The 27,531-nt window shown below is 40.3% G+C and overlaps 1 protein-coding gene across 2 annotated transcripts in view; it reads left to right on the forward strand.

Annotated features, from left to right (window-relative positions):
- The window catches only part of IQCH (IQ motif containing H), a 192,281-nt gene that overhangs the window by 39,275 nt on the left and 125,475 nt on the right, over positions 1 to 27,531 (forward strand). For both annotated transcript variants that reach the window (XM_046009107.1, XM_046009108.1), the window contains one exon: positions 22,992 to 23,112. In XM_046009107.1, coding sequence (XP_045865063.1) covers positions 22,992 to 23,112 — 121 coding nt within the window. The remainder of the gene's footprint in view (positions 1 to 22,991; positions 23,113 to 27,531) is intronic.

Below are 27,531 nucleotides of genomic sequence, written 5' to 3' on the forward strand. Positions count from 1 at the left end.
AAAGAGAAGGGTGCCGAGGTACTGGAGAAGACATTTCAATGGGGCATGATGGAACGTCTTAAAATGTTACAGGACACATTTGAAAAATACTTCCAGTCATTCGACCCCTCTAAGAAGAAGGGCCCTTGTCAAACTGTGCCAGACGCTGAGCTAAGTGCTTTATGTACACTCTCATATTTAACCCTTATAAAATAGCTGCTATTTTTATAACCGTTTACACATGAGGAAACCGAGACTAAGATTACTCTATTCGCCTAAGGTTATGAAGTAGGTAAGGGGAGTTAGGATTCAAAATATCTATGAAATCTACTGGAAAAATCTCCCTAAATTAAGTACTCACCAACTAATCCTTAATCACTAAGGAATACGAGCAGTTTTTAGATATCATTAGCGATTCCATTTTGAAACAGAAAATTCCTACTATCCTTTAAAGCTTCTGGACCATTTTAATTGAGGGAACTCCGGAGATTATAAACACCGTAGCAAATTGTTAGCTCTTTGAAATTCCTTACCCACCGACATCAGAATGCTCTCCATCTTGTGCATGTAAGGAAAAAAAATACAGAAATAAATTGTATGCTGAGATGGATGCAAGATGGTGGTTATTATCTGTAACTCTTGATTTCATAATTTGCCTTCATTAAGACAACCTCGTTGTTTCCAGTGTTGATTTACATATAATATATATGCTTATTTGTGTATATAGTTCAACATGTAGAATTACATTAAAGTCTTATAAAACTTGCATTTATTTACATATCGGCATTCTATTCAAGGTTGCATTTGAAAAAAAAAATAGCTTCTACTCCTGAAAATAAATTTGAAAATCTTTTGGCATGGAGTATTACTTCTCCCGTGGGTTTTTGTTTTTTAACAAGAGGAAATCCTCTATTTAATTAAACCAAAGGAGTTAGACTCTATTAAGGGATTTCAAGCATGAGTGGACAGGGAGAAGGGGGATTTGGGGATGCAGGAAGAGAGACTTTCACTGCCCTGGAATCATCATCCCAGGTCAGCAGCCACCTGCTAACCAGCTAGCCTTGCTCCCTGATGTGATCTGATGACTTTGCACTTTGTGATTTGGGTTTTGGGCTTGAGTTTTGGTAACTAGGAGGCTATGTTTCTAACCTCATAATTGCACTTTGAGGAGCCAAAAATTCTGTAGATGGTGGAGCCCGAGTCAGTTCTATGACAGTGTTAGGGCATCAGGGGTCCATGGCTAGAACTGTATTTCAGTATACCTAGTTGCCAATGTATACCATTTCGTGCATTATGAAAATATTATTCTAAGAGTAGGTGTCTCCAGACTCCCAAAGAGGTCCATGACCCACCCCCAAAATTAGAACTCCCTGTAAGATTTCCTTCACTTTGCCACAAATATCCAGTGTGGGGCAAAGTGTGTATCAGAACAGAGAAGTATCCTAAAAACTCTGTATTCTTTATGGATAAAAAACTCACTTAGTGGATGGTACAGGAAACCTACCATGGATATATTTAGACCGCCACTGCAGATTTTCATAAGAATTGCATCTTCATGAGTGAAAATATAAACCTCCTGCTTTCCTCTAACCACTGTGGCTTTTCCTTCGCAAAGAGGAAAATGGAACTGCTACATGAGAGGTAATATTTGCATTATTATAGTAGCATTCTATTTAGAATGAAGCAAAGGAAAGATACTATAGCAAGTGGCAGAATAACATTAGCCACAAGAGAAATGGGCCTAATAGAATTGTTTTTATCATGGCCCAGGTTAATTATCCACTGAGAGGTACTTGAGATGAATAAATACAATTGCTGTGTTCTCCAATATTCTAACCCATTGTACCTTAAACTGTACTTGAATTCAAGTATACATTCCTAGCCTTTTAAAACCTCATTGGTAGAACAGAAGTAAATACCCACAGATTAGAATAATTCACCCTATACTTCCTTTAAAAGCATCTGCTCAGAATCAAAATGTGTAATATAAGCCCAGAAGATATTTATTTGGAGGAGATCCTTCTCATTAGGCCATAATGTTGGGACAATATGCCACCAACACATCCAATTTATATAGTCTTTGATTTCCATCTCTATCTGCAATGATAGCCTGGATAAATCTGTTTATGGCTGGCAACCATGAGGTCTGGAAGTAGCCGTGATTTCTTCAATGGAAAGAACCATAGCCCAAGAGGAGACTTGGAGGATGTGGGTATGAATAGGGTCCCGCCACTGCTGTCATACCCTCGTGGTCATGGGAACATCATTCAGTCTCTAAGGACTGAGATGTCCCATCTGTATCCTGATAAGACAAATTGGCTTGTTCACAGCCATCGTCAGGGCTACAGCTCTGATTCTGGGACTCCCAGATTAATGCTGCATTGGTGCCTTGGGGAACTGCCAGCCTCTGGCACAGAGTAATGATAACTACAACTGTTTCCGGGGCAGAGGTAGGGAGCGCGAGACAAGATAGGCCTTGGAGGAGCTGGCGGGCATGGCTGAGAGAAGAAGGGAAGCTCTTCTGGAAGCACCAGAAGCTATACAAGCTATGCAAGCAAAGATAGAGGTGGAGAAGAAGGAGTAACAGAAGGTGGCTTGGAGCTTTGCCTAACCAACCTGAGTTTTTATAAAGGGAAGAGAGCAAAAGATGTGGCTGGATGGGTAAGGCCAACTGATGGTTGGCCTTGAATGGGCTACTAAAATCTAATTGTGTGATCTCAGCCTAGATCCTAAAAAGAAGGGCTGAAGGCAGTTTCTGAAATTAGATCACTTCTCCAGATGCTCTCACCGAATGGCAGCTTTAGAATTCTCCAGAACGATCCCTTTCCCTTGATGTCCTCATTGGTTATTAAACTATTTCCTCTTTCTGTGGCAATAAAGATTTCTCGAATAGCATTATCTAGCGGTATCTCTTGAACTTGTTCAATGTTCCTCAAACAGCCTATTTAGACTTCTGTAGGAAGCCCTGACCATTTCCATGCAGCTCTGTCCTTGTCATACAAATGGCCACCCAGAGCTGCCAGTCTAGCTGGATGGTTGGGCTTTCTGTCCAGATGCTGAATAGTCCCCACTGCTCCCGAGGACTCTACTGGAACCCCGTCCTTAATCCGCACGTCTCACCTCTTCCCTCCAGCGTTTGTTCAAAACAGGATCTAGGGCAAGATTGGTGGAGGCAGGAGAGCCAGGTAGAGCACAGGGTGAATGGCTCCTCGCAAATGCTGTCTGCCCTCCCCCCAACTCCACCCTGCACCCCTTCTCCACACTCTCCCTTCCTTATTGCTAGTTACCAGCCTCAGCACTGGACAGTGTGAGGCACCCCCAATCTCACCCACTTCCTAACTCGCTGTGGTCCCAACTGCTTATGCAAAGAAATAGCCCAGGGGACTATTTGCATCCATGTGTTTTCTAAAATATGGGTGTGTTTCCTGATTTCTCTAAGCTAATCAGGAAAAAAAAAGGGGGGGGGAATGGTATTCAGGGGCTAGGCTTTTGTCTTCCCTTTTTTTTTTTTTTTTTTTGCTCTTTTGCAAGAAGTAAAAACCTTAAGAACAGGTCCAAAGTGCTCTTATCCTTAGAACAGGAGTCACAAAAGTAAGTCTGCTGGGGCTGGCAGGTGACCTCCAGTCTATACCTGCATGGCAGGTCGACAGTTTGCGGCTTAGAGAGCCCAGGAGTGCTGCTGGTTTGGTGCAACCCAGGGTATGACCCTCAACTTCACAGTGAGAGATCTCATTCTGTCCGACCTGGATCCATCTCTTGGACGCAGATGAACTCATAAGAGACCGACATATAAACTGGAATGGCATCGTACTTATTCGAAGGAAAGCTGTCATGGGTGGACAAGCCTGAATGTTTGAGTCAGCCTGATCTGGTGAGCGCATTGTTTCCTTTTTAAAAAGCGACACGGAAGGCCCCGTTAGAAGGCTGCTCGGTGAACACGGAAACTGACTGAGGATAATTAGTTGGACGAGCCTCACGGTGAGCAGCACCACACATCCATAGTCTGATGCATCCATCTGTGAAGCTACTCCTGCCAAAGGGATATGAATACCTCCCTGCAGAGTGTTTTATGGACACTGAGAAATTCTGACTCTCCGATTCAAGTTTTTATAATAAATAGCTAGGATCTGCTTGAACTTGACTCTGTGAATTATGTTGCACTGCCCTGAGCTGCTTATATCCGTGCCCACACCAGTCAGTGGAGTGAGTGATAGGACTCCCATCTTACTGGTAAACTGAGGCATAGAGAAATTCCGTTTCTTGCTTCAGTCGTGCGATTAGTGAGTGGGACCGCCAAGATTCAAATCCAGGTCTTTCCGGTATTACAGCCTATGTTCTTAACCACTGCCTGCCTTTTTACTAATTTCCTACTATAAAAGGGAATTCTACCTCCAGTTGGCCCCCAGTTTGGTAACACTAGTTACATGACCTTCCTATCCGGGGCCTGGGTTTTTCAAAGCAATTTAGGCACAGATATTACCTGCCTGCCTCTCTGCCACTGATCATGACTCATCTTGTTAGCCTAAGGCTCGGAGTTGGGCATAGGAGTGGGGGGACACATCTCATTGCCACTACTCTTTCTTCCTATCTGAATCACTGTAATACCCAGAGCAGGAGAGGGACCCCGGCTGGAAGAAATCGGAGTCATGAGAGGCATCAGGAGGAGAAAGAGAAAGACAAGAGAGGTGGGAAGGAACCAATAATGCAAGGGATCCTTGGGGATTTCTGGGTGACATACCCTGCTTCCCTGTCTCCCAGGGAGAGCCCAGGTGTGCTACTTAGTGCTGGACACTTTCTCAAGCCACTGAGGCCACTTAGAGCAAAGGAATTCTCTTTTCCGCATGCCAGGCTGGTGAGCGAGACCCAGATGTGGCCAGTGGTTAGGTTCAGTTGTACTAATATCACATGTGACCTAACCACTTTGTTTAGTGCGTTCTAAAGAAAATTCTCTTCTGAGTTTCAAAATACTGTTTTCCATGTCTAACCCCCCAAAAGGGGCTGATCCCCGTAGAACGTTATCAGGAGACATTGTAAAGTGAAAACTGGCATTGATGCAAGAGAGGGAGCTGACCGTCAAGAAAACATTATCCCAACCTCCTCCTCTTGACCCACTTAAAGACTAGATACTTAATACTGGATTCATTTAATATATCCCCCCACACACACAATTTAGGGGGGAAGAGGATTCTTTCTGCCAAGAATTTTTAAAACTGTAACCCTCTCATTGTGGAATTCTCATCTTATCTAAAACATTGAAATCCCAAGGGAAGATGCTGTCATTTTCCCATAGTCGTGGGTTTATTATTCCATTTACCCACAGCTTCAAGTGTAGGACCTAAACCTCCATAGAGGGGAAGATCATTCCCCCACAAGTTCCCACTTTCTAATCTTGAACACTTTCAGGACACGTCACTGTGCTTTAGCTCTGGGCTGCATTTTAAGCTGAAATGTATTACCTGCCCAGGACACTGCATTTTAAGTAATAGCCAGCATTTCTGAGTGCTTCTCCATGCGGGGCATGATGGAAGTACAATATACACAGATTAGCTCACGTAATCTTCACAGTAACCCTATGAGTTAAATACGATTACCACTTCCATTTTATATTTGGGGAAACAGAGGCAAAGTGGCTGAATAACTTGCCCAATGTCACATAGCTGTAAGTCCAAGGGTCATAATTCAAACTCAGCCAGTCTGTCTATGGTACCCCCAGGTAGCATTGAAGATGATGAATTTGACCTACGCCTGAGGAGTAGATCTGAGACCCAGCCCCAAACTGCTCCCTTGATGACAAAGGAATTTGCTGGAGAAATTTCTCTGCCTTAGTCTGGGAATAGAAGTAAAAGGTCAGACTACTTAGTAAGAGGCTATATTAACTCAGGGATTAGAACAAGAAGAGGAGCTGGTACTCTCCTGCCCATACCCAGGCTTATTAAGATAGAATAATACTGTGTAAGTTTAAGTTAAGTGTAAGTTTAAGGAGTCCAGTGTGATGGTTTGATACACGTATATACTTTACTCTGAAACGGTATCGTCCATCACCTCACATAATTACCTCTTCTCTGTATGTGTTGTGAGATCTACTCTAAGGGCGCCTGCGTGGCTCAGTTGGTTGAGCATCTGCCTTCGGCTCAGGTCATGATCCCGGGGTCCTGGGATTAGCGCCTGGAGTCAGGCTCCCCATTCGTCAGGGAGTCTGCTTCTCCCTCTCCTTTTGTCCCTCCCCGCCCCCATCTCAATCATACTGTCTCTCTCAAATAAATAAAATGTTAAAAAAAAAACAACAAAACTACTCTCTAGATCTGGTACTTTTAAAGATGGAAACTTACTTCAATTAAACTGTAAAATCCTTTGAGGACAGGGAACATATCACCAACAGCAAACATGGTGCCACGTCTCATAAGAACCTAACATAAACATATTGTTGCTTGTTGCAAATGTGGTTAATGACTTTGAATAACAACTTGGTAAAGACCTGTATCATTGAGTTAGGCTGTGTCAAGTTAATTTAAATAATGAAATACCATGTACCTCATTTGGCTACATTTGTAGAGCACTCCTCTTTTTTGGCCATAAAAAATAACTCCCTAGATCTCCTCGGGGAGAATTTATTTTCCCTTCCCTACATCACTGCACGCTTTTAAAGCTTGACACGCTATGCCTTGAATTTACTGAGCCACATCAAAGAACAGTTGAATAAATAAAAAGATGTATCCTATTCCCGAAAAGGAAAAATGATTATAATAAGAATACCAGTTGTTTCCAAATTAATATTTATATCTAATGTAATTTCAATCAAGATTCTTATGGGTTTTATTTGGTCTATGTGGAATATTAATTCTCTTCAACTTGCCAGTGTTCATCATCTTGAAAAATAAATGGGCAAAAGCTTCAGGGATTTTTTTTTTTCTAAAGAAGATTAATGAAAGTAAATTTTCCAGACAACTTGCTAAAACATATGATAACATTAACATAATTATAATAGTATCCTATGGGTAGAAAAATTGACAGATCAATGGGATTAAAAAAAATGAGCACGGCTATTGACCTTAGTGTAAAAAATAATTTTGAATGTAAGGAAAGTGACACTGTAGGTCAGGGGGAAAGGGAGGGCTGGTGAGATGTGTGGTGCCAAGTCGCTGGAATAAGATTTGAGAAGAGAGCATTCAGTCAAATCCTAAAACCAAAGAAAACTACTGATGGATTAAAGTGAAATGTTAAAGAAGAAAAAAATAATAAGAAAGCTGTAAAAGGAGAACTAGTTTTCAAGTTAGCCAAAGGAAGATTTTTTTTAAACACCATAGCTTCACACAATATTAACAGTCCGCATTATAAGAAAAATCCATGTTTTCATTGGACCCTAGTCCTGTATCAGTCACTAACTTCTATGTGATCTGGGGGCAAATCACTTATATTCTTTGGACCTTAGTTTGTTCACTGGTAAATTTAGGGCACTGGATTACACCCGTCCGTCCCTAAGATTTCTCCCAGTTCTGACAACCTACCATTCTGATTCTGAGCAAAATCAATTTCCTTTGGTTCCCTTCCTTTCCGTCTTCTGACCACCGCCAAGATGTAAAAAACAGAAAAGCAGATCAGGTGAAACTGTTTTCTCTTCTTATTGTGGAAACAAAATTCACAGAAGGTACTGATGTTTTCTCTTTGCAGTTATGCATTTCTCAAAGCATCTATTGAGTGCTTATTGTACACCTGACCTTGTCCTAGTGACTCTTACGTGTTACCACTTTTAATACTTAGAGTGTGTCAGAGAGATCATCACTTCCATTTTACGGATAAGAAGCCCAGGGCAGGGACACCTGGGTGGCTCAGTGGGTTAAGCCGCTGCCTTCAGCTCAGGTCATGATCTCAGGGTCCTGGGATCAAGTCCCGCATGGCTTCCTTGCTCGGTAGGGAGCCTGCTTCTCTCTCCACCTCTGCCTGCCTCTCTGCCTGCCTGTGTGCTCTCTCTCTCTCTCCTTCTCTCTGACAAATAAATAAAAAAAAAAAAAAAAAAAAAAGAAGCCCAGGGCAGGGGCACCTGGGTGGCTCAGTGAATTAGGCCTCTGCCTTCGGCTCAGGTCATGATCCCGGGGTCCTGGGATCGAGCCCTGCATAGGGCTCTCTGCTCCACGGGGAGCCTGCTCCCTCCTCTCTCTCTACCTGCCTCTCTGCCTACTTGTGAGCTCTGTCTGTCAAATAAATAAATAAAATCTTTTAAAAAAATAATAAAAAAACCCAGGGCATAGAGGGCATAATGACCAAGCTTTTTAATTAATATGTGGTTTACTCAGAATTTGGGCCTATATTTACTTTTGACAGTCTGTTTCAGTGTCTAGGAAAATTATCCCAAAAGAAATGATGAAAAGGATAGGGTCTTACACATACACACACTTCCAAGATGACTAAATACTATTCCCTACAAATCAATTTCTCTACTAATGAATAACGAATTTTTTAAACGGGCTGAATTTGTATATGGGGTTAATGCCATCCTTGATTTAAGCCAAAATACTTGAATCGGATGCACTCCTAGCATGCTCTCAGGTTTGCCTGGCCGTCTCTCCGGCAGAGTTTACTGATACAGCATAGAAATTATGGCAAAGCCCAGCAGAGTCGTTGAAGTGAAAGTCTCAATACTGCTCAGGAAGGGATGCCAAATTAAATAAAGAGAGCCCCCAGGAGTTCTGCAGCTGCATGCCAACCCAGCTGCTGGTATGAGGTAAATGAGGACCAAACTCCCTCTCACTTGTGACTCTTGCCGGTATTTAAACAACAACGCCTAGAGACTGGCACAGTATTCTAGACTAAGGCGATAAATCGCCAGTGCAAAAATAATTATAAGACGTGATAAGCCCATCCACAAAGTCTTTCTTTGGTTTTCACTGAAAGGGCCACCACTTAAACTCACTTCCTCTCATGGGTCCCCAGGGAAGGCTGAGACCACCAATTCAATCTAAGTTCAGTTTGAAATACACAGCCCTAAGTTTACAGAAGAAGAACGGCAGAGAACCTAGAGGTCCTCCAGTTGCAGTCTTTTCATATCTTGTGGCAATGTTTGAGTGGTGGTGTGGTATAATATTCACCAATATGCAAAAGTCACAAGGGTGGGCAACTCAAGTAATTCTTTTTTCTTGTATGAGATGTAACAGACGTGTAGATGAAATCCCAGTGCTTTATTGTTCTCTTGTAATCGCTTTTCCAGAAGGTTTAAATTTCTACTGGAATGTCACAGAGCAATGCTATTAAATTTACAGAGGAAAAATAGCAATAAGAAGTAATTAGACTTCTATTTGAATCCATCGAAAAAGCCCTGAATCCAGTGTGTTTCAAGCTCCTTCGAAGAAACGTTTTATGTAAAACCAAGTTATCCCTTATCTTTTCACTTTGCAGAATGGTCTCCAGTAATGAAGCACAGTGATTACAGTTGTTAGCTATATACTAACCCTCTGGTCAGTTTTTCCCCAAAATGTATTCCAAAGAATACTGGTTCCTTGGAATGTGAATAGGTGTTCCATGAAAGGAGAGTTTTGTGGTCCCATAAAAACAGGAAACATAAGGTTGAAGGGAGTCAGGCTGACCTTAACACTGTTAAGTCACCTGGAGTCACGGCCTGGCTGGAGTGCACCATGAATCTTCAGGAGGAGGGTGTCCGTGCAGTGAGCAGTGTTGCCCAAACCTCTTCTGACCCTTTTTCACAGAATAGCTCATAGAACTGTACTCAGAGGAAGGTACTTTGGGAAGTTTTGCTTAAGTGCCGCATTTTAACTATTTTCACTGGAAAAGTGTTAGGACAATACTACATATTTTCCTACTTTGTCTGATATTAATATAGCCACTCCTTCTTCCTTTTGCTTTCTGTTTATGTGATATATCAACCTTTTGTCATTCTCACTTAAATTAAAATTCACCTTGGGGTACCTGGGTGGCTCAATTGGCTAAGCATCCAACTCTTGATTTTGGCTCAGGTCATGATCTCAGGGTCATGAGATTGAGCCCCATGTTGGGCTCTGCTCTGGGCATGGAGCCTATTTAAGATTCTCTCTCACCCTCTCCCTCTGTCCCTTCCCACTGCACATGTGTGTGCTGTCTCGCTAAAAATTAAATTAAATTAAAATTCACCTCTTATTGATAGCATATAGTTTTATCTTGTGATTGAAATCCAGTATGATAATCTCTGCTTTTTAATTAGAGTGTTTAGTCCATTTTCATTTAATACAATTATTGACATGCTTTGATGTAGAACAATTATTTTTCTACTTGTTTTCTATTTCTACCATCTCTTTTTTGTTCCTTTGTTGTCTGCCTAACTTAGGGTTATATGATTAAAAAATTTTTTTAATAGTCTGTTATATTGACTTTTGAACTACACCTTTTTGTTATTTTTATTTTTTAGTGGTTGCTCTTGGATTTACAATATGCATCCTCAACTTATCAGAGTTTCCTCAGAGTTAATATTGTACCAGTTCACGTACAACATAAGGAACTTGCAACTAGGGGTGTCTGGGTGGATCAGTTGGTTAAATGTCTGCCTTCAGCTCCGGTCATGATTCTGGAGTCCCAGGATCCAGTCCTGCATCAGGCTTCCTGCTCAGCATGGGAGTCTGCTTCTCCCTCTGCCCTTCACCCCACTGCTTGTGTCCTCCCTCTCTTTCTCTCTGTCAGATAAATAAATTAAATCCCAGGGAAAAAAGAAAAGGAACTTGCAACTATAGAATTCCATTTGTGCTATTGTCCCAATCTTTTGCGGTAATGTCATGTGATTTAAATATATTGTAAACTGCACAGCATGTTATAATTTTTTGCCTTAAATAGCCAGTTATCTTTCAGAGAAATTAAGAGAAGAAAAACACATAGTATTTTATATTTACAACAGACATCTAAGTTTCCATCTTGTGTCATTTTCTGTCCTCCTAAAAAACTTCTTTTAAGCATTTCTTGCCTGCTTAAGGCAAAGCAACACATGCCTACTGGTGACTCATTGTTTTCTTTTGCCCCCCTCCCAAAAGTCTTTATATTGCTTTTACATAGAATTGTGGGTTGTCAGGGCTTTTTAAAAAATTCAATGCTTTAAAGTTCCATTGTTTCTAATAAGTCAGTCATCATTTGAATCATTGATTCTCTCTCTATAATGGATCTTTCTTCTTTCTTTTTTTTCCCCTGACTGATTTCAAGTTTTTCTCTTTGTCTTTAGCTTCCAGGGGGTTGATTATGTTGAGTCCATGTGTTTATCCTCCTTGAGGTTCATTGAGCTTCTCGGATCATCTGTAAATTTATGTTTTCCAGAAAACTTGGAGACATTTGGCCATTATTTCGTTAAATATTTTCCTCATTTCTCTCTCTCCTCTCTTCCTGGGACTTCAATCACATACAAATTTTACAATGTGATATTGTCCCATGGGTTACTGAATATCTATTTTTTTTCTTAAGGTTTTATTTATTTATTTGAGAGAGAGAGAATGAGAGAGAGAGAGAATGTGAGAGGGGAGAGGTCAGAGGGAGAAGCAGACTCCCTGCTGAGCAAGGAGCCAGATGTAGGACTCAATCCCAGGACTCCAGGATCGTGACCGGAGCCGAAGGCAGCTGCTTAACCAACTGCCCAAGATCTATCCTTAAAATTTTTTTTTTCTTTCTGTTCTTTGGGTTAGATAATATCTGTTGATTTTTCTTCTTCAAGTTCACCCCCTTTCCTTCTGCCCATTCCAATCTGCTGTCAACCTATCTGACAAATTTTCATTTCGCATACTCCACTCTTCAGTTCTAGAATTTCCATTTGGTTCTTTTTCTATAGTTTTCATTTCTCTACCAAGAATTTCCATCTGTTAATTCTTTATGATAATATTTCCTTTAATGTCCTTAAAGTATGTATAATAACAGCTTTAAACTCTTTATCTGCTAATTCTGCCCTTTGAATCATCTTGACATCCTGTTTCTTTTTTTTTTAACTACTTTATTAAAGTATGATTGACACACAAAAAGCTGTGCATATTTAATGTGTACAACTTGGTGAATTTGAAGATTACATGTACACCTGTGAAACCATCACCACCATCTTTACCATAAAACATCATCTCTAAGATCTGTTACAATTGACAACTGTTTCTCCTGTGTAAACATTTTGCCATTTCTTTGTAGATAGAGTGAATTTTTTATTGTTATGAACATTATAAATGATGTGTTATGGAGACTCTGAATTCTGCACCTTGCTCTCTAATGTGCTGATGACTGTTCAAATAGGCAATTAATTTGTTAGACTCAAATTCCAAACTCTCTCCTTGGTGAGTAGCAGCTGAAATCTCTGCTCAGTTTTTTTCAAATTGTTAACTGGTGCATCTTTGCTGGGCTCCTTAGAATCTCTTCCATTTAAGTGTAGCTTAGGGGGGATCTCTTCCATTCAGGTGTAGCTTAGGGGTCTGCCAAGGATTTGTATTGCCTTTATTTGTAAATTTTGGATCTCTGCCTTGCAACTTCCATTTTTTCTGGGATTTCCCCCTCATTTTCAGCCTTTTTAGAGCCTATAGTCCATTCTCTGACTTTTCTAGCCAGTAAGACTGTGACTTCCTTCTGCATCTCATGGACTGAGAAGTAGTTCCAGGCCAGAAGTCACACACACACAAACCTCAGCTGTTGTGGTTCCCTTTTTGCAAGATCAACTTTCTTATAGCTTCTGTGTTATCTTCAGGAGGGTTAGTCAGTTATAAGCTACTCCACCATTACCAAAAGCATAACTAGGCCATTATTGAGTCTTGCTTGGCATTGTATTACCTTTATTAAAAAGAAAAACATTTGCTATTTATATATCTTTGTTAATTGCTCCTTCCCAATATGTTATAAGTGGTTATATATATATGCATATATATATATTTTTTAATGTTCTTTTGCTCTATTCCTTCCTTAAATGAGATAAGACAGGACAGATGAACTCTGAATTATGAAATGCCTTGAGGATACTATACAAATACTTATAATATATGTTGTAAATATAATAAGAGAAGTACAAAAAAGCTATAGGAACTGGGAGGAGGAAGAAATCAGAAGTGATTTCCTAAAGGAGGATACCTTTAAGCTAGTTGTTAAAAGGTGACAGGAATTTAGTAGCCGGAGCTAAGTGGGAACATTCTAGAAGGAACATTAGAAGCATTGCAGAAAAGTGGGAGGCTGGACACTCAAGTCTTATTGGGTACAGCTGTAAGTATAATTTATAACTCAAAATCAATACTTAAAATTTCATGGCATAAACATACAGCCACACACAATATGAGTGACTCTCACACCAATGTTAAAGGTAAGAAGCCAGATACAAAAGAATACATACTGTAATAATCCTTTTATGTAAATTTTAGAACAGAAAAATAATAGCTGGGTGTGAATTCAGAATAGTGGTTACTGTTGGGCTATCAGAATGACTGACAGGGAGCTTGAGAGAGGCCTTGGGGGTGCTTGCAATGTTCTACTTATTGTTTTGGATGCTGGTTTCCCAGTGTCTGCTTTGTGAAAGTGTATCAACTGATGACCTTATGATTTGTGCCTTTTCAAAAATGAATTTTATACTTTGATAAAATGTTTATGTAAAAAAAAAGTCCCAATTTCTGATACGAAAAAGTTTATATTGTGCATCTCTATATATTAATTCAGTAATTCCTCACAATGGCCTCACGAAAGATCAGTAATTCTGAGTTTAATGCAAAATTGGATTATATAAATTTGAAATACCATGACATAAGATAATAATAATAAATTATTGCTGCATACACAGAGTTTGAGATAATTCAAATCCCCCTAACTTTAAAAAAAATAAAATAAATTTCACTTTTTTCAAAGCTGGTGCAGTCTGAGTGAATTTAAGATGTATTTATGCTGGCGTTTCCACAGAGAAACACCATCTAAGTAAATAAAAATGCCCTGTACTATTAGGATATAAATTCCACAAATGTAATAAATAACAGTAGATTAAACACAGCAGTGGTTTCTCTCATGTCACATAGTTTATGACTGACATGGCTGCTCTGCAATGTCAGGCACCCCCACATTTTCTATCTGTGATCTAAGATGGCTAAGAGGGCTGCCAGGCTCCCACCATCATGTCTGTATTCCAACCAGTAAAGTCACTATGATTGCTATACTACTGGCCAGATTCCTGTCTCCAAGACATATCAAGCTGCAAAGGGAGGCTGGGAAGTGTAGTTTCTGCAGCACATTGGAAACCATGCAGAAGTTTCTGTCATAGCTGCCATTCCTTGTCAGACTGTCCAATTCTGTGAGTTCAGAATTATGAAATGCCTCTAGGAACAAACCCTTTACATAAAATTCAGCTGCCCTGCAGCTAAGAATATCCGTATTTTACAGAAGACACAACTGAGACTCAGAGAAATTAAATGACTTTCCCCAACACATTGCTAATTAAATGACAGAGCTAGGATTGAAATCCAGGGCTCCAAGTCCGTGACCTTTGCTCTTGTGCCACAGAAACCTCCCAAAGGAATTTTTCTTCTAGCTCCAAGTATGCTGGTAATCCTTAGTCTGAGAGAAAGTGAAGTTTCTATCTATTTGAAATGATGCTGAGAAAGGGGACAGAGTGATACGGTTTTACCATGAGGACAGGAGTAGGGCTGGTGACCTGAGCTGTGTCTGGCTTGAAAGGTTCAAGAACTCAGGAAGCAAGAAAATGTAGTAAGAAGCACTGTGCCATGAAGCAGTGATGTGCCCTTTTAGTTCTGCCTCTATTAGGCAGATCGGATGTGTGTCCTAGCTATTTTCCCTTCCCGATCATCAGTATGCCATCCATCCTATGGGGAGGAGGACTGGGGCAGGATTGGATGTGCAGGGCTGTAGAATCTGGCCATGCAGTTTTAAATTCACCAAGCAGAAGATTCTGGAGCACAGTAGAAGGATGTGACATACCTCCAAACCTCACTCCTCCTTGCCCCTCAGAAATATTGCTGGTGAATTATCAAAATATTGAGATTCTCAGAAATGCTACAAAATCTGGAGAGAAGACAATCAAGCAGGCGTCCTTATCTTTTTTCTCTTTTGACAAGGGGACTCGGAAGAAAGAGGTGAAATTGGAAAGCAAATAATATGTCTAATTCTTCCAGAGAAAAGTGACATTTTCAGGATTCTTTTGAAATGACCCAAAGCCCTTGGGACTAGAGGGAGGGAGGGAGGACTAAGTAGAGCAAATGCTGGTATAGGATGTTCATCAAAATCTTAGGAGAGGGAGAACAGCCTACATATTTTAACAAAGACCGCATGTGTCTAAAACAGAGGCTCCCCCGACCCAAGCCCTCAGATAACAGAAAGGCTGAGAACACTCAGAATACCCAGTTCTCACACGTTGCTGGGAAGGAAAACACACAGGTAGCAGACAACAGGGAAGGAGATGCTACATCAGAGCAAGCAGAGAGTTGGGGCAAAGCTGCCCAAGAACATACAAGGGGGAAAGAAATGGTATGGCCACTATACTGATTTATTATATAAAGGCCAGTATTTCATCCAGAGCTAACAAAAGTGAGGGAGGGGAGAGAGGGACTACCATGGGCTGCAAAAGACAAAGCCTAACCCAGAAAAAAATCTAACTCAAGGAACAGAAGAAATTTTCTCACAATTTCTTCATATTATAGCACAGCTTGATAGGAACATAAATTAAGTTAAAACTAGAGCTCAGCCAGGAGATGATAAAATAGCAGAATGAGATTTAAAAAAAAGGGGGGGGGGTTGCAGACACAAGGAAACAAATTGAATACCAAAATACTTTATGGAACTAATAAATAAACTATAAATAGGAAGAATAGAGCAGACACTGCTGAACACTGAAATATGGGCATGGAGAAAACACTGTAAACACAGCAAATGCAAAGGAAAAAGACAAAGGAAATTAATTAGAAGCTAATAGATAATGCATAGTAGTTTGTTATAGGCTAAGCTGCTGTAACAAAGAAATCCGAAAATATAATGCCATAAATAGATCAGTTTATTTCTCACTCACAAAACAGTCCACAGGTAAGAAGTCTAAGCTGGGCAGGACAGATAGCTCTGCTCCATGACAGCTAGCATAACTGAGAGAGGGTTCCTTCTGTCTGGATGCTGTCTCATCTCGTTCCTGTGGTTACAGACATTTTCATTCCAGTGGCTGAAGCTGAATCCTCTCTACACCCATGTTTCAGCCCACAGAAAGAAAAAAGATAGTCCAGGGCAGGCCTTCTAAGGAGATGGACCAGAGGTTATGCTTATCACTGTTGCTTATGTCTTACTGGTCTGAATTTGGTCACATGTCCACATTTAGCCACCAGGGACAATGGGAAACATAGTCTGGACTGGACAGCCATATGCTCAGCTAAAAGCATTCTATTCTAAAATGAACAGGAGAGAATGAACAGTTAGGTACTACAACATGAAAGATAAAGATGGGCCAACCCTTAATGACACTTGGTATCTCTAAAATGGAGAACCCAGCAAATGAAAGAGAAGATGTATCCAAAAATATCATGGAAGAAAATTTTCCAGAACTGAAGAAAGAATGAAATCTACCAGTGGAAAGAAAGCACTGAATCCCAGGAAATTTTGATTTAGAGTATTACATCAAGGTATTTTCTAGTTAAACACGTGGACAAAACGTGTCAAAACACGTGGACACGTGTCAAAAACAAGGAATGTTTCAGACATCCAGGCAGAAAGAAAAATCTCCGACAAGGGGTGAGGAATCAGGCTGCATCCGATTTCACAATAGTCGTTGTAGAAGACAATGGGTCAGTGTCTGCAAAAAAAATTTTTTTAAGATTTTTTTTATTTATTTCTTTGACAGACAGAGATTACAAGTAGGCAAAGAGGCAGGCAGAGAGAGAGGAGGAAGCAGGCTCTCCGCAGAGCAGAGAGCCCGATGTGGGGCCCGATCCCAGGACCCTGGGACCATGACCTGAGCTGAAGGCAGAGGCTTTAACCCACTGAGCCACTCAGGTGCCCCTGTCTGCAAAATTTGGAGAAAAGAAAGGGTGACCCCAGGTATCATTCAAGTATAAATATTCATGAACACTTGTTAGAACGGACTGCTTTTTAACCAAAGGCAGGCAACTAAGAAATCAATTAAAATAGGGCAGCCTGTGTGGCCCAGTCAGTTGAGCTGACTCTTGATTTCAGCTCAGTCATGATCTCAGGGTCATGAGATTGAGCCCTGCATCTGGCTCCACCCTCAGCATGGAGTCTGCTCAGGATCCTCTCTTCTCTCCCTGTGCGCCTCCCCCGTTCTTGTTATCACTGTCTCTCCCTCTCTCAAAAATAAATAAATAGATGAACTGTAAAAGACTCTTAACTGTAGGAAACAAACTGAGGGTTGCTGGAGGGAAGGTGGACGGAGGGATGGGATAACTAGGTGATGGGCATTAAGGGGGGGCCCTTGATGTAATGAGCACTGGGTGTTGCCTGCAACTGATGAGTCACTAAATTCTACCCCTGAAACTAACAATACACTATATGTTAATTGATTGTAAATAAAATTTTAAAAATAAATAAATAAATATCTAAAGAAAAAAGTCAATCAAAATGAGGAACTCAAGCGTAGAGGAGCCATGACAGGGGCTCCCTTTACACGTAGGGTGAAACTAAACAATCCTAGCGATTATGGTTTCAAAACAGAATGTGGATATTATAAATCTGGACAATGTAAAAATAATAATATAATAAAAAATTGGGAGGTGAGGGAGGGGCATATGGGTAGCAAGAGTTCTAATGTTCTCATCTTTTGAAGATGGGGTATATTATTCAAATTTAAAGTGCAATTTTTAAAAAAACCTAAATGTTTTTCATAATCACCTTTATTTAACTGCAGGGTAGGAGTCCACAAATGACTGCCTGAGGGCAGACCACCTGTTTTTGTACATAAAGTTTCACTAGAACATAGAGCCACCATTTGTTTACATATTGTCTATGCTACTTTCCAGCTATAACAACGGACCAGAACAGCCTAAAACATTTACTGTCTGGCCCTTTAAAAAGAAATTGGCAACCCATGCAGAGGAATCTTTTTAAACTCCTAGGAATCTTGTGGTAAAAAATATTGACTTGAGGTTTAATAATTTGTTGAGTTTAATTCAGCCTTTCCCCCTCCTATTAAATTCATGTCAAAAATTAAGTTTAATAATGTAATATAAATCCTATTTTTATAAAATGATATATTAATCATTCCAAAGATGTCAGGATAATGGATCACCTAATGATATTTGGCATGGTTTCTTAAACTTTCATCTTTGTGTTTTTCTGCATTAATTGGAATCTTTATAATGAGCATATATCATTTTTTACCAGAATCATAAAATAGAATGGTTTTTCTATTTGAAAACACTAGAAGCAAATATACCAAGATATTAACAATGATTAATTCTGGCTGGCAGGAATGTGATTGCTGTTTTCTTTTTTAAGCTTTTCTATATATATTTTTTTTAACTTTGAAAAACAATTAAGCTGTTATAGAAGGTTTAGGCATAAAGCGACAGAGTTTTAGAACTAGCCATGACACACCGGCTACAAAGAACATTGTTCTCTTTCTATGGTAGTCCATATCATGTTATACAAGCTACAGAGGCTGGTTCCAGCCCCCAGATATAAAGCATGACATAAAGGACAAGCCAGAAGCAGATGATATTCAACTTCTGTTAGGCAATCGGCACTTTCATAAAGCTGGTTTCTTCCATTTGCACCAACCTACCGTTCCCCCGGTTTTGTCCCCCACCCTGCGCTCCTGGCACACACACCACACCCCAGCCACCTGAGACCCTCACCGTCCCTGAAATCTTCATGCATCTGTATTCTGTCCTGCTTTGTCGCCACCATTCTCTCTAATTGCATCTTCTTCTCCGCGTGATCTGTAATTCAGTGCTTCTTTTAAGACACAATTTTCACTTACTGCAGTCCATCCCAACCTTGGCTGCACATCAGAATCACCCGGGGAGCATGATGCCCCAGTGCCAGCCCAGCTATGCGGATTTATTGACCCAGAGTTGGGGCCCAGACAGCAGTATTTTTTTTTAAGATTTTTTATTTATTTGACAGAGAGAAATCACAAGAGAGGCAGGCAGAGAGAGAGGAAGGGAAGCAGGCTAGTGCTCCATGCAATACGTGCCCTCTCTATTACCCACCACCTGGTTCCTCAACCTCCCACTCCCCGCCCCTTCAAAACCTTCAGGTTGTTTTTCAGAGTCCATAGTCTCTCATGGTTCATCTCCCCTTCCAACTTCCCTCAACTTCCTTCTCCTCTCCATCTCCCCATGTCCTCCGTGTTCTTTGTTATGCTCCACAAATAAGTGAAACCATATGATACTTGACTCTCTCTGCTTGACTTATTTCACTCAGCATAATCTCTTCCAATCCCGTCCATGTTGCTACAAAAGTTGGGTATTCATCCTTTCTGATGGAGGCATAATACTCCATTGTGTATATGGACCACATCTTCCTTATCCATTCGTCCGTTGAAGGGCATCTTGGTTCTTTCCACAGTTTGGCGACCGTGGCCATTGCTGCAATAAACATTGGGGTACAGATGGCCCTTCTTTTCACTACATCTGTATCTTTGGGGTAAATACCCAGCAGTGCAATTGCAGGGTCATACGGAAGCTCTATACTTAATTTCTAGAAGAATCTCCACACTGTTCTCCAGAGTGGCTGCACCAACTTGCATTCCCACCAACAGTGGAAGAGGGTTCCCCTTTCTCCACATCCTCTCCAACACACGTTGTTTCCTGTCTTGCTAATTTTGGCCATTCTAACTGGTGTCAGGTGGTATCTCAATGTGGTTTTAATTTGAATCTCCCTGATGGCTAGTGATGATGAGCATTTTTTTCATGTGTCTGATAGCCATTTGTATGTCTTCATTGGAGAAGTGTCTGTTCATATCTTCTGCCCCTTTTTTGATATGATTATCTGTTTTGTGTGTGTTGAGTTTGAGGAGTCCTTTATAGATCCTGGATATCAACCTTTTGTCTGTACTGTCATTTGCAAATATCTTCTCCCATTCCGTGGGTTGCCTTTTTGTTTTGTTGACTGTTTCCTTTGCTGTGCAGAAGCTTTTGATCTTGATGAAGTCCCAAAAGTTCATTTTCGCTTTTGTTTCCTTTGCCTTTGGAGACATGTCTTGAAAGAAGTTGCTGTGGCTGATATCGAAGAGGTTACTGCCTATGTTCTCCTCTAGGATTCTGATGGATTCCTGTCTCACGTTGAGGTCTTTTATCCATTTCGAGTTTATCTTTGTGTACGGTGTAAGAGAATGGTCGAGTTTCATTCTGCTACATATACCTGTCCAGTTTTCCCAGCACCATTTATTGAAGAGACTGTCTTTTTTCCATTGTATTTTTTTTCCTGTTTTGTCGAAGATTATTTGACCATAGAGTTGAGGGTCCATAACTGGGCTCTCTACTCTGTTCCACTGATCTATGTGCCTGTTTTTATGCCAGTACCACGCTGTCCCTGACAGATTCTAACATAGAGCTTGGGGCGGGGAGTCACCGTGAAGCCTTCTTCACTGCCAGCATGCAGGGTCAGTAACTCCCTCTTCCGCACTCGCATTTCCCTGAGCGTGCCCATTCCTCCTGAAACTTAGCACCCATTACACTGAAGTTAGCGTTCTATAGTATGTGCTCAGTAAGGACTGGAGGTTGCGCATGCGTTCTCCCTCCAAGCCAGCACATGCGCAGGAGGTCGTCCTCACAGGGGGAGCCGGATGGCGGGGGTGTTCATTTCTTTCTGTAATCTGGAGAGGATGTCAGCCCCCAGGTGTAACCCTCTTCTCCATGCCCCTACACACACACGCACACACGCATATGCGCACGCGCACACACCACATCTGCCTTCACATGGTCGAGATAGATGCCATTGCATCACCTGCCTTCCAACCTCTCCCTTGTGTCACACTTCGCATTGTGGTTTATGTCAGATCCTGCTGCTTGGGCTGTCAAGAGCAGGCTGTCAGCTGCACTTTGTCAAAGGCTTTCAGAAAATCCAGATAAATGATGCTCTGTGTTCACAAACTGCCAAACCTGTACTTTACCTCTTCACGGTGCTTGACAATTTTATTTAGGTGGAATCTTTTTCTCTTCCTCCGATTTACTTTTCCCTCCCTGACCCTGATATCAATCAGACAAGTGGAGACCCTTCCCTTTTTGCTACTGAAAATCAGCTATGCGCAGGCCATGGCAGCGGTACAGTACCGTGGGTGACTGGGACATCCCGGAGGCCACTTGGGTCTGGGGGTGAGGTGGGGCGAGGAGAGCTGAGGATGAGAAAGAGACCAAGGTGGATTGTCAAGATGGAATTTCCATAATGACACGACATGCCCTTGAACTCCTAGCTGTCATTAAGGCAAGGCCTGTGGAGGGGCACCTGGGTGGCTCAGTTAAGCATCTGCCTTTGGTTCAGGTCATGATCCCAGGGTACTAGGATGGAGTCCCTATGTGGGGCTCCCTGCTCAGTCGGGAGTCTGCTTCTCATTCTCCCTCTGCCCCTCCCCATGCTTGTGCTCTGCTTTTCCTTCTCTATCTCAAATAAATAAAATCTTAAAAAAAAAAAAAGGCAATGCCCATGACACTCCCCTTTCCTCTTCCAATTCACCTGGAAGGCAGGAAATTGCACTGTTTACTCCTTCCTGTTAAAAAAAAAAACAAAAAAAACAAAAAAAACAAAACAAACAAAAAACCTACTTAGGGTCATTTAAAATTGTCCTCACCAAACATTTGGTGTTCACGGAATGGTAGCTGTTTACAGTTTCCCTTAAGCCCCACATCCTTTGTTCAGACATTTTTTAGCCAGTAGATACTTATTCGGGGAGATGATTTTTCTCCCTGCCCCCGGCCCCCACAACTCTAGATGAATTTCCCTTTCTTTTCCCATTACCTTGAGGAGCAATAAGATATGGTACAACTGAGTCCAATGGCAAATTTCACTAATGTAAAATCAGATTAATCTTAAAATTGAATAGTATTTCTAGCATACTTTGTGACCTTCAACAAATCTACGAACATTTCGGTCTTAGTTCTTTATTAGCTAAAGATGAAATTGTTACCTAGTTCCTTTAGAAGTTATGCAGATTAATTAATGTTTGGAAAATGATTTGAACATTTAAATCAGTCTATAAATACCAAACAGCTGCTGCTTCCCTGCTGGGAGGGCCCAGGTAATTCATAACCTCTTCTAATAAAGGTAAAAATAGTGTACTTGAGCTATACAATTAAATGTGATTTATATGTAATACATATTAGTCTTTAAAAGCTAGAACCATTTAGTGGGAACAATTCATATTTCATAACTATAATAAAGGCATTTAATGACTTTAGAAAAGGTAATCATCTACTGTAACTGATCCAGATATCAAGCCTTTAACTCTCTCTGAGATTTTCCAGAGTCTACTCCAAGTTCATTTTTAACCTATTAATGTTGATTGATGCACTTATTTTTTTTAACCTTTTGTTTATGTGTTTGTTTTAGAGGGAGGGGGAGAATCTTAAGCAGGGCTCCATCTCACAACCCTGAGATCATGAACTGAGCCAAAATCAATAGTCAGACAATTAACCAACTGAGCCACCCAGGGACCCCTGATATATCTATCTTGAAATTCTCCCAGTTTTCTCTTTTTTTTTTTTTTAAACTCTCACAACCCTAATATGATTCCTGGGAAATTTGCCTGTACAAAACTTTGCTGTATTCAAAACCTCTTTGGTCAAGATTTAGCACTTTTATACCATAGTCATTAAAATTGAACAAAATCTCAATAGTTCCTTTATTAACTACTATAGTGACTTTGCATAGTGGAAATCACAACGTGTTAATTGCATTTAATTAACTACTTTAGATTACACAAACTCCTGACAGTAGACAATAGCACAGGGTGCTCATGAGCAATAAAATTGGAGCTGCTATTGCTACTTTATTAAAACTTAATGAAACTATTCATAATCTTATTTATTGTTTACAAGAAGAAAACTGTGTTCCTTTTGAAAGCAAAACTGCCTGCTGAAAACAGATTTTTGATTGTCTAGGTGAACGTTCAGAAGGTAATAAAAGGGTCTACCATACCCAACCTCACAGTTCTACCAGCCTCTCATCGCACTAATCCCTACTTCACGCCCATCCCTGTCCTCCAAGCAGATGCCAGGAAAGGTTAGTGATTCATTGACCATTTTATGTGCTGAGGAGTCTATGGGAAAGACCATTGAGATGGGATGTGGGATAGGGGGCGTGGGTTTGAATTCGGGTTCAGCCACTAATTCTCCTAGGTGACCTCAGACAAGTTGGGGTCTTCACTCTGGTCTGATTTTGCTCCTCTCTAAATCAGGAGGTTGGACTAGACAACAACTAGAGTCCCTTCCTCCTCTAAAACCCATTGTCCTACTGATTTAATATTGATTGAGATGTAGGTGTTATTACGTGTTAAAATTATTATTGTATTTATGTGATATTATTAGAAATTTTCAAGCTTCTGGGCATACAGTTTCTGATGCTATTCTGGTAGCACTTAAAAAATTTATTTCAATATACCATTATGCAAAAATATGAAGCCAGAATTAATGTAAATGGCATTTAAACCATCATGTCTCAGTCTAAACTCTAGTGTTTGTGAAACCGGTGGATTTCTAGTTTTTAAACAAAAGGTCGTATCATCCTCATCTCAGTATCCCTAGTGTCCAGAACCATATTGGTTGAATGGATAAGCAAATGAAAGAGTAAGTAAATGAATGACTAAGGCCTGAGTATTGTAAGTACCTTCTCTACTTTTCTCTGCTACTTCATTTAATTGGCTGAAGTGTTGAAAAATGCCTAAGTGGATCCCCTTTTGCATGTCAAATACAACTAAGTGAAATGGTCTTTAATTATTCCCATCTCACTTTCCATCTGTTGTCTGGAATAATTTGGACCTAAAGTTGTTTCCCAAAGGTTCTCTTGGTCTTTGGAGATAGAAAGTTCTCCATCTGGTCTGGTCTGGTCTGTCTACTGACCTACTGCTTGAGGAAGAACAGCAGAACTCAGGAGAACCCAGCAACATTATAGTCCCTTAATGTGTGAAGCTCACAACTGTAACTCTTCCTTTTCTAGTTATAAACCATTATTGTCCAGAGATCTTTGTGACAGATGATTTTACTTAGTTTACATATTTACTCCTTGGGAAGACGGAATGACTCCAGCAGAGTTCTTGCTTTAGTACCATCTTCTACTCTTCCTGGATCAAATTAGGGTGAATGAAATAGTGAATGAATCAGTGAATCAGTGTCCACTTTGGTAACAGACCTAATGAAAAAAATTGCTGCAAAACAAAGGTGAATCTAGAGCCATGACAACTTGAGAGGAAAAAAAATCACATTTTCATCCCTCAACAGTCCACCAGAGAACACATGGTCTGCCATAATATTTGTACTTAATCAGTCAGTCAGGCAACATATATTTATTGAGTACTCACCATATGTCTGGTACCGTGCAAGGTAAAAGAAGCATCAGGAAAGCTCAAACCTCAGAAGTGTGGACACAGCGTCTAGATTTTTACATGTTCCCAATAACAGCCCTTAGCTGTTATCTCAGGTTCACACAAGTTCAGCCAGAGCTAAAGGATTAACAACACCCAGAAGAGAGAGTTGTTTTGGAAAATGCAGGATGAACTTCCTTTTTCTCAAATTATCTTATTACATCCAAAAAAGAAAGCAAGCTTTGCTTTGCCTTGCCTTGCCTTGCCTTGCCTTGCCTTGCCTTTTCAGTGGTTAAGAATATATGTCTCACAGTACACAAACCAAACTTTCAGGCTGTGTGTGACCTCAGGCAAGTTGCTCTCTGGTCTTGTTTAATCAACTCCAAACTCTATAAACAAGTACAAACAAGGCAGGCTTGACCTGGACCTTCCCTCCATTCTCTGCTAACTGCTTTCTCTACCCTTTGGCACGTGTCCTTCCCCCTGCTCCTCACCAGGCCAAGCACATTTTCTTGTGGGTCTTCACAAGTGCCTCTATCTCTGCCTGGAAAAGTCACTTCCTTAAGCAACTCTCTTTTCCTTCATAGATGATCATGATTTTTAATACATTTATTGTGAGTTTATTTAATGTCTTCAGCCCTCCTACAGGCTCCATGAGTTCTCTCTGGCTCACCACTGCATCCCCAGCCTCCAGAAAGCTCCTCCCACATAATAGGCACTTAACAAATACCAGTTGAATGAATGAACGTCTAATCCCTAATCCATTCCACTGGAAAGTAAGAGTGTTATGAAAGTTTAATGAGACCATGGGATTGATTAAGGGATGACTTCCCAAAACAGGTAAAATCATGGGTCTCATACAAATATAAAATGAACATATGTGAAATATTTTATTTATTTAACTCGTCGATTAAAAGAGAGAGCTCTAGGTGTACCTGGTGGCTCAGTTGTTTAAGGGTCCAACTTGATTTCAGCTCAGGTCATGATCTCATGCATCTTGAAATCAAGACTTGGGTCAGGCTCCATGCTCAATGGGGAGTCTGCTTGGACTCTTTCCCTCTGTTCCTCCCCTGACTTGTGCTCATTCTTCCTCTGAAATAAGTAAATCTTAAGAAAAAAAAAAAGAGAGAGAGAGAGAGAAAGGGAGAGAGAGATCTATAGGATGTCACAACTGGTTTAAAGGAGAATGCAAAGGACACACATTTGTAGCTCAGGAATTTTAAAATAAATTAGCAAATAGATACAAAATTGAGCTTTCTGTGGGAAGGAGGTGTGTTCCTTCACCAGATAGAATTTATTTTCAAGTCTATAGATAAGAATTATTTGCATTAGTATCATTTTTCTTTTTTAATCTCTACAGAGTTGTGAAATAGCTCAAAGACTAAGTCCAGGTAATTCCCAAAGGCTTCAGCATTCCATTCAAAACGTGTCCAGTAATCTCTTTTGCTTATTCCAAAACTTAAACAAAAATATTCTTACAGTCTTCCACCATTTTCATTAAAATGATCTCCAAAAAAATTTTTTTTCCTCCCAAAATAAGGCTGGTCTCATTAGGTTTGTCCTGATTATTTACACAGGTGGGCAAGAATAATCTGTCTTAAGTTTGGTCTGCTGGAAATTTTCCTAAGGAATCCGATTGAACTTTTAAAATCCTCTATTATTATCTTAAGACTAGGAAATCAAGCCCAAGAAACTGTGCTCACCACATTTCAACTACGGGACCTATAAATTTGGGTAATTTCTTTTTTTCAAGAAGAGTTCCAAATATCCTAATGTTCTTGTGCCTGGACATGACCTTCCTACCACCTGCAAGAATGGAAACCCTATAAACCTGTACCAGTCCAGGTTTTTTTGAAGGCTTTGTAAACATTGGCTCCATAAAGTCAACCTTAGTTCTTTAAAAGTGATTTGTCATTCATGATTAATAAGTATCATTCTGAAATATGAAATTCCAGACAAGGTCTTGGTTGCATAAGTGATTTTTCCAATTATATCTTAGTAAAAGGAGAGCAGATTCTTACTGAAACTATGCAAGTAACTATATTGCCATGAAAAGTAAAGAGCCTCAGAGAGAGTTTCTGAATTTGGGAGACGAGGTTGAGCCATTTAAAGATTTAGAAGTTTGATTTCCAGGGCGTCTGGGTGGCTCAGTGGGTTAAAGCCTCTGCCTTCGGCTCAGGTCATGATCCCAGGGTCCTGGGATTGAGCCCCACATTGGGCTCTCTGCTCGGCAGGGAGCCTGCTTCCCTCTCTCTCTCTGCCTGCCTCTCTGCCTACTTGTGATCTCTCTGTCAAATAAATAAAATAAAATATTAAAAATAAAAAAAGAAGTTTGATTTCCTGATTTCCTAGAAATCTTAAGAATATTCAATTTACATAAGCACTTAGTTCTCTCTGTAAGTGGATCTGAACAGAGCTTCTTTAATTTGAGACTCTACAATCTAATTTATTAATACCATCTGGAGAGAGCAAAACATTCTATACTCACAATGAGAGATAAAGGCCTTTCTGAATGACAGATACATAGACTTACAGATACAGACATAGCTTAGAGTGTCAACTCTACAATTTAAGCTACAGATGAAAAATGAATACAGAAAAACATCTTCTGGTCCAGATACCACCTTCTTTGTGGGCATGACATTCCTACCTGATTTGAGCTCAAAATACACAAGTGGACAAGCAAAAGACTAACAAACTTTTTTCTCTATTGCCCCCTCACTCAACAAGGAAAGAGATCTCTATAAGACATTAATCCGTTTATGGAGATCACCAAATTCCCAGTCACTGTGTCTACCAATAAGGAATAACTTAGACATACACGAACCAAAAAGAAAAATAAAACAAAAACAAAAATTTAATAGGCAGTAATACTGAAATTAGAAAAAGAGTCAATAAATTTCTATTGCCAGTTTGAATTTGCTAACAAAATATATGCCTGGACCTGGTTCCCTGTGTGGTGCACTGTTTCTTCCAATTTCAGGTGAATCTTCTGCTCATCTTGGCGAGATCTCCAAAATTATTAAAGGACATATATATATTTTAAAGTAAAATCATGATTCTTGTACAACTATAAAATGAACACATCAAAGATTTTATTGAACTCATTGATTAAATGAGGG

Source organism: Meles meles, chromosome 6, assembly GCF_922984935.1.
Source record: "Meles meles chromosome 6, mMelMel3.1 paternal haplotype, whole genome shotgun sequence".
NCBI classification, from domain to species: domain Eukaryota; kingdom Metazoa; phylum Chordata; class Mammalia; order Carnivora; family Mustelidae; genus Meles; species Meles meles.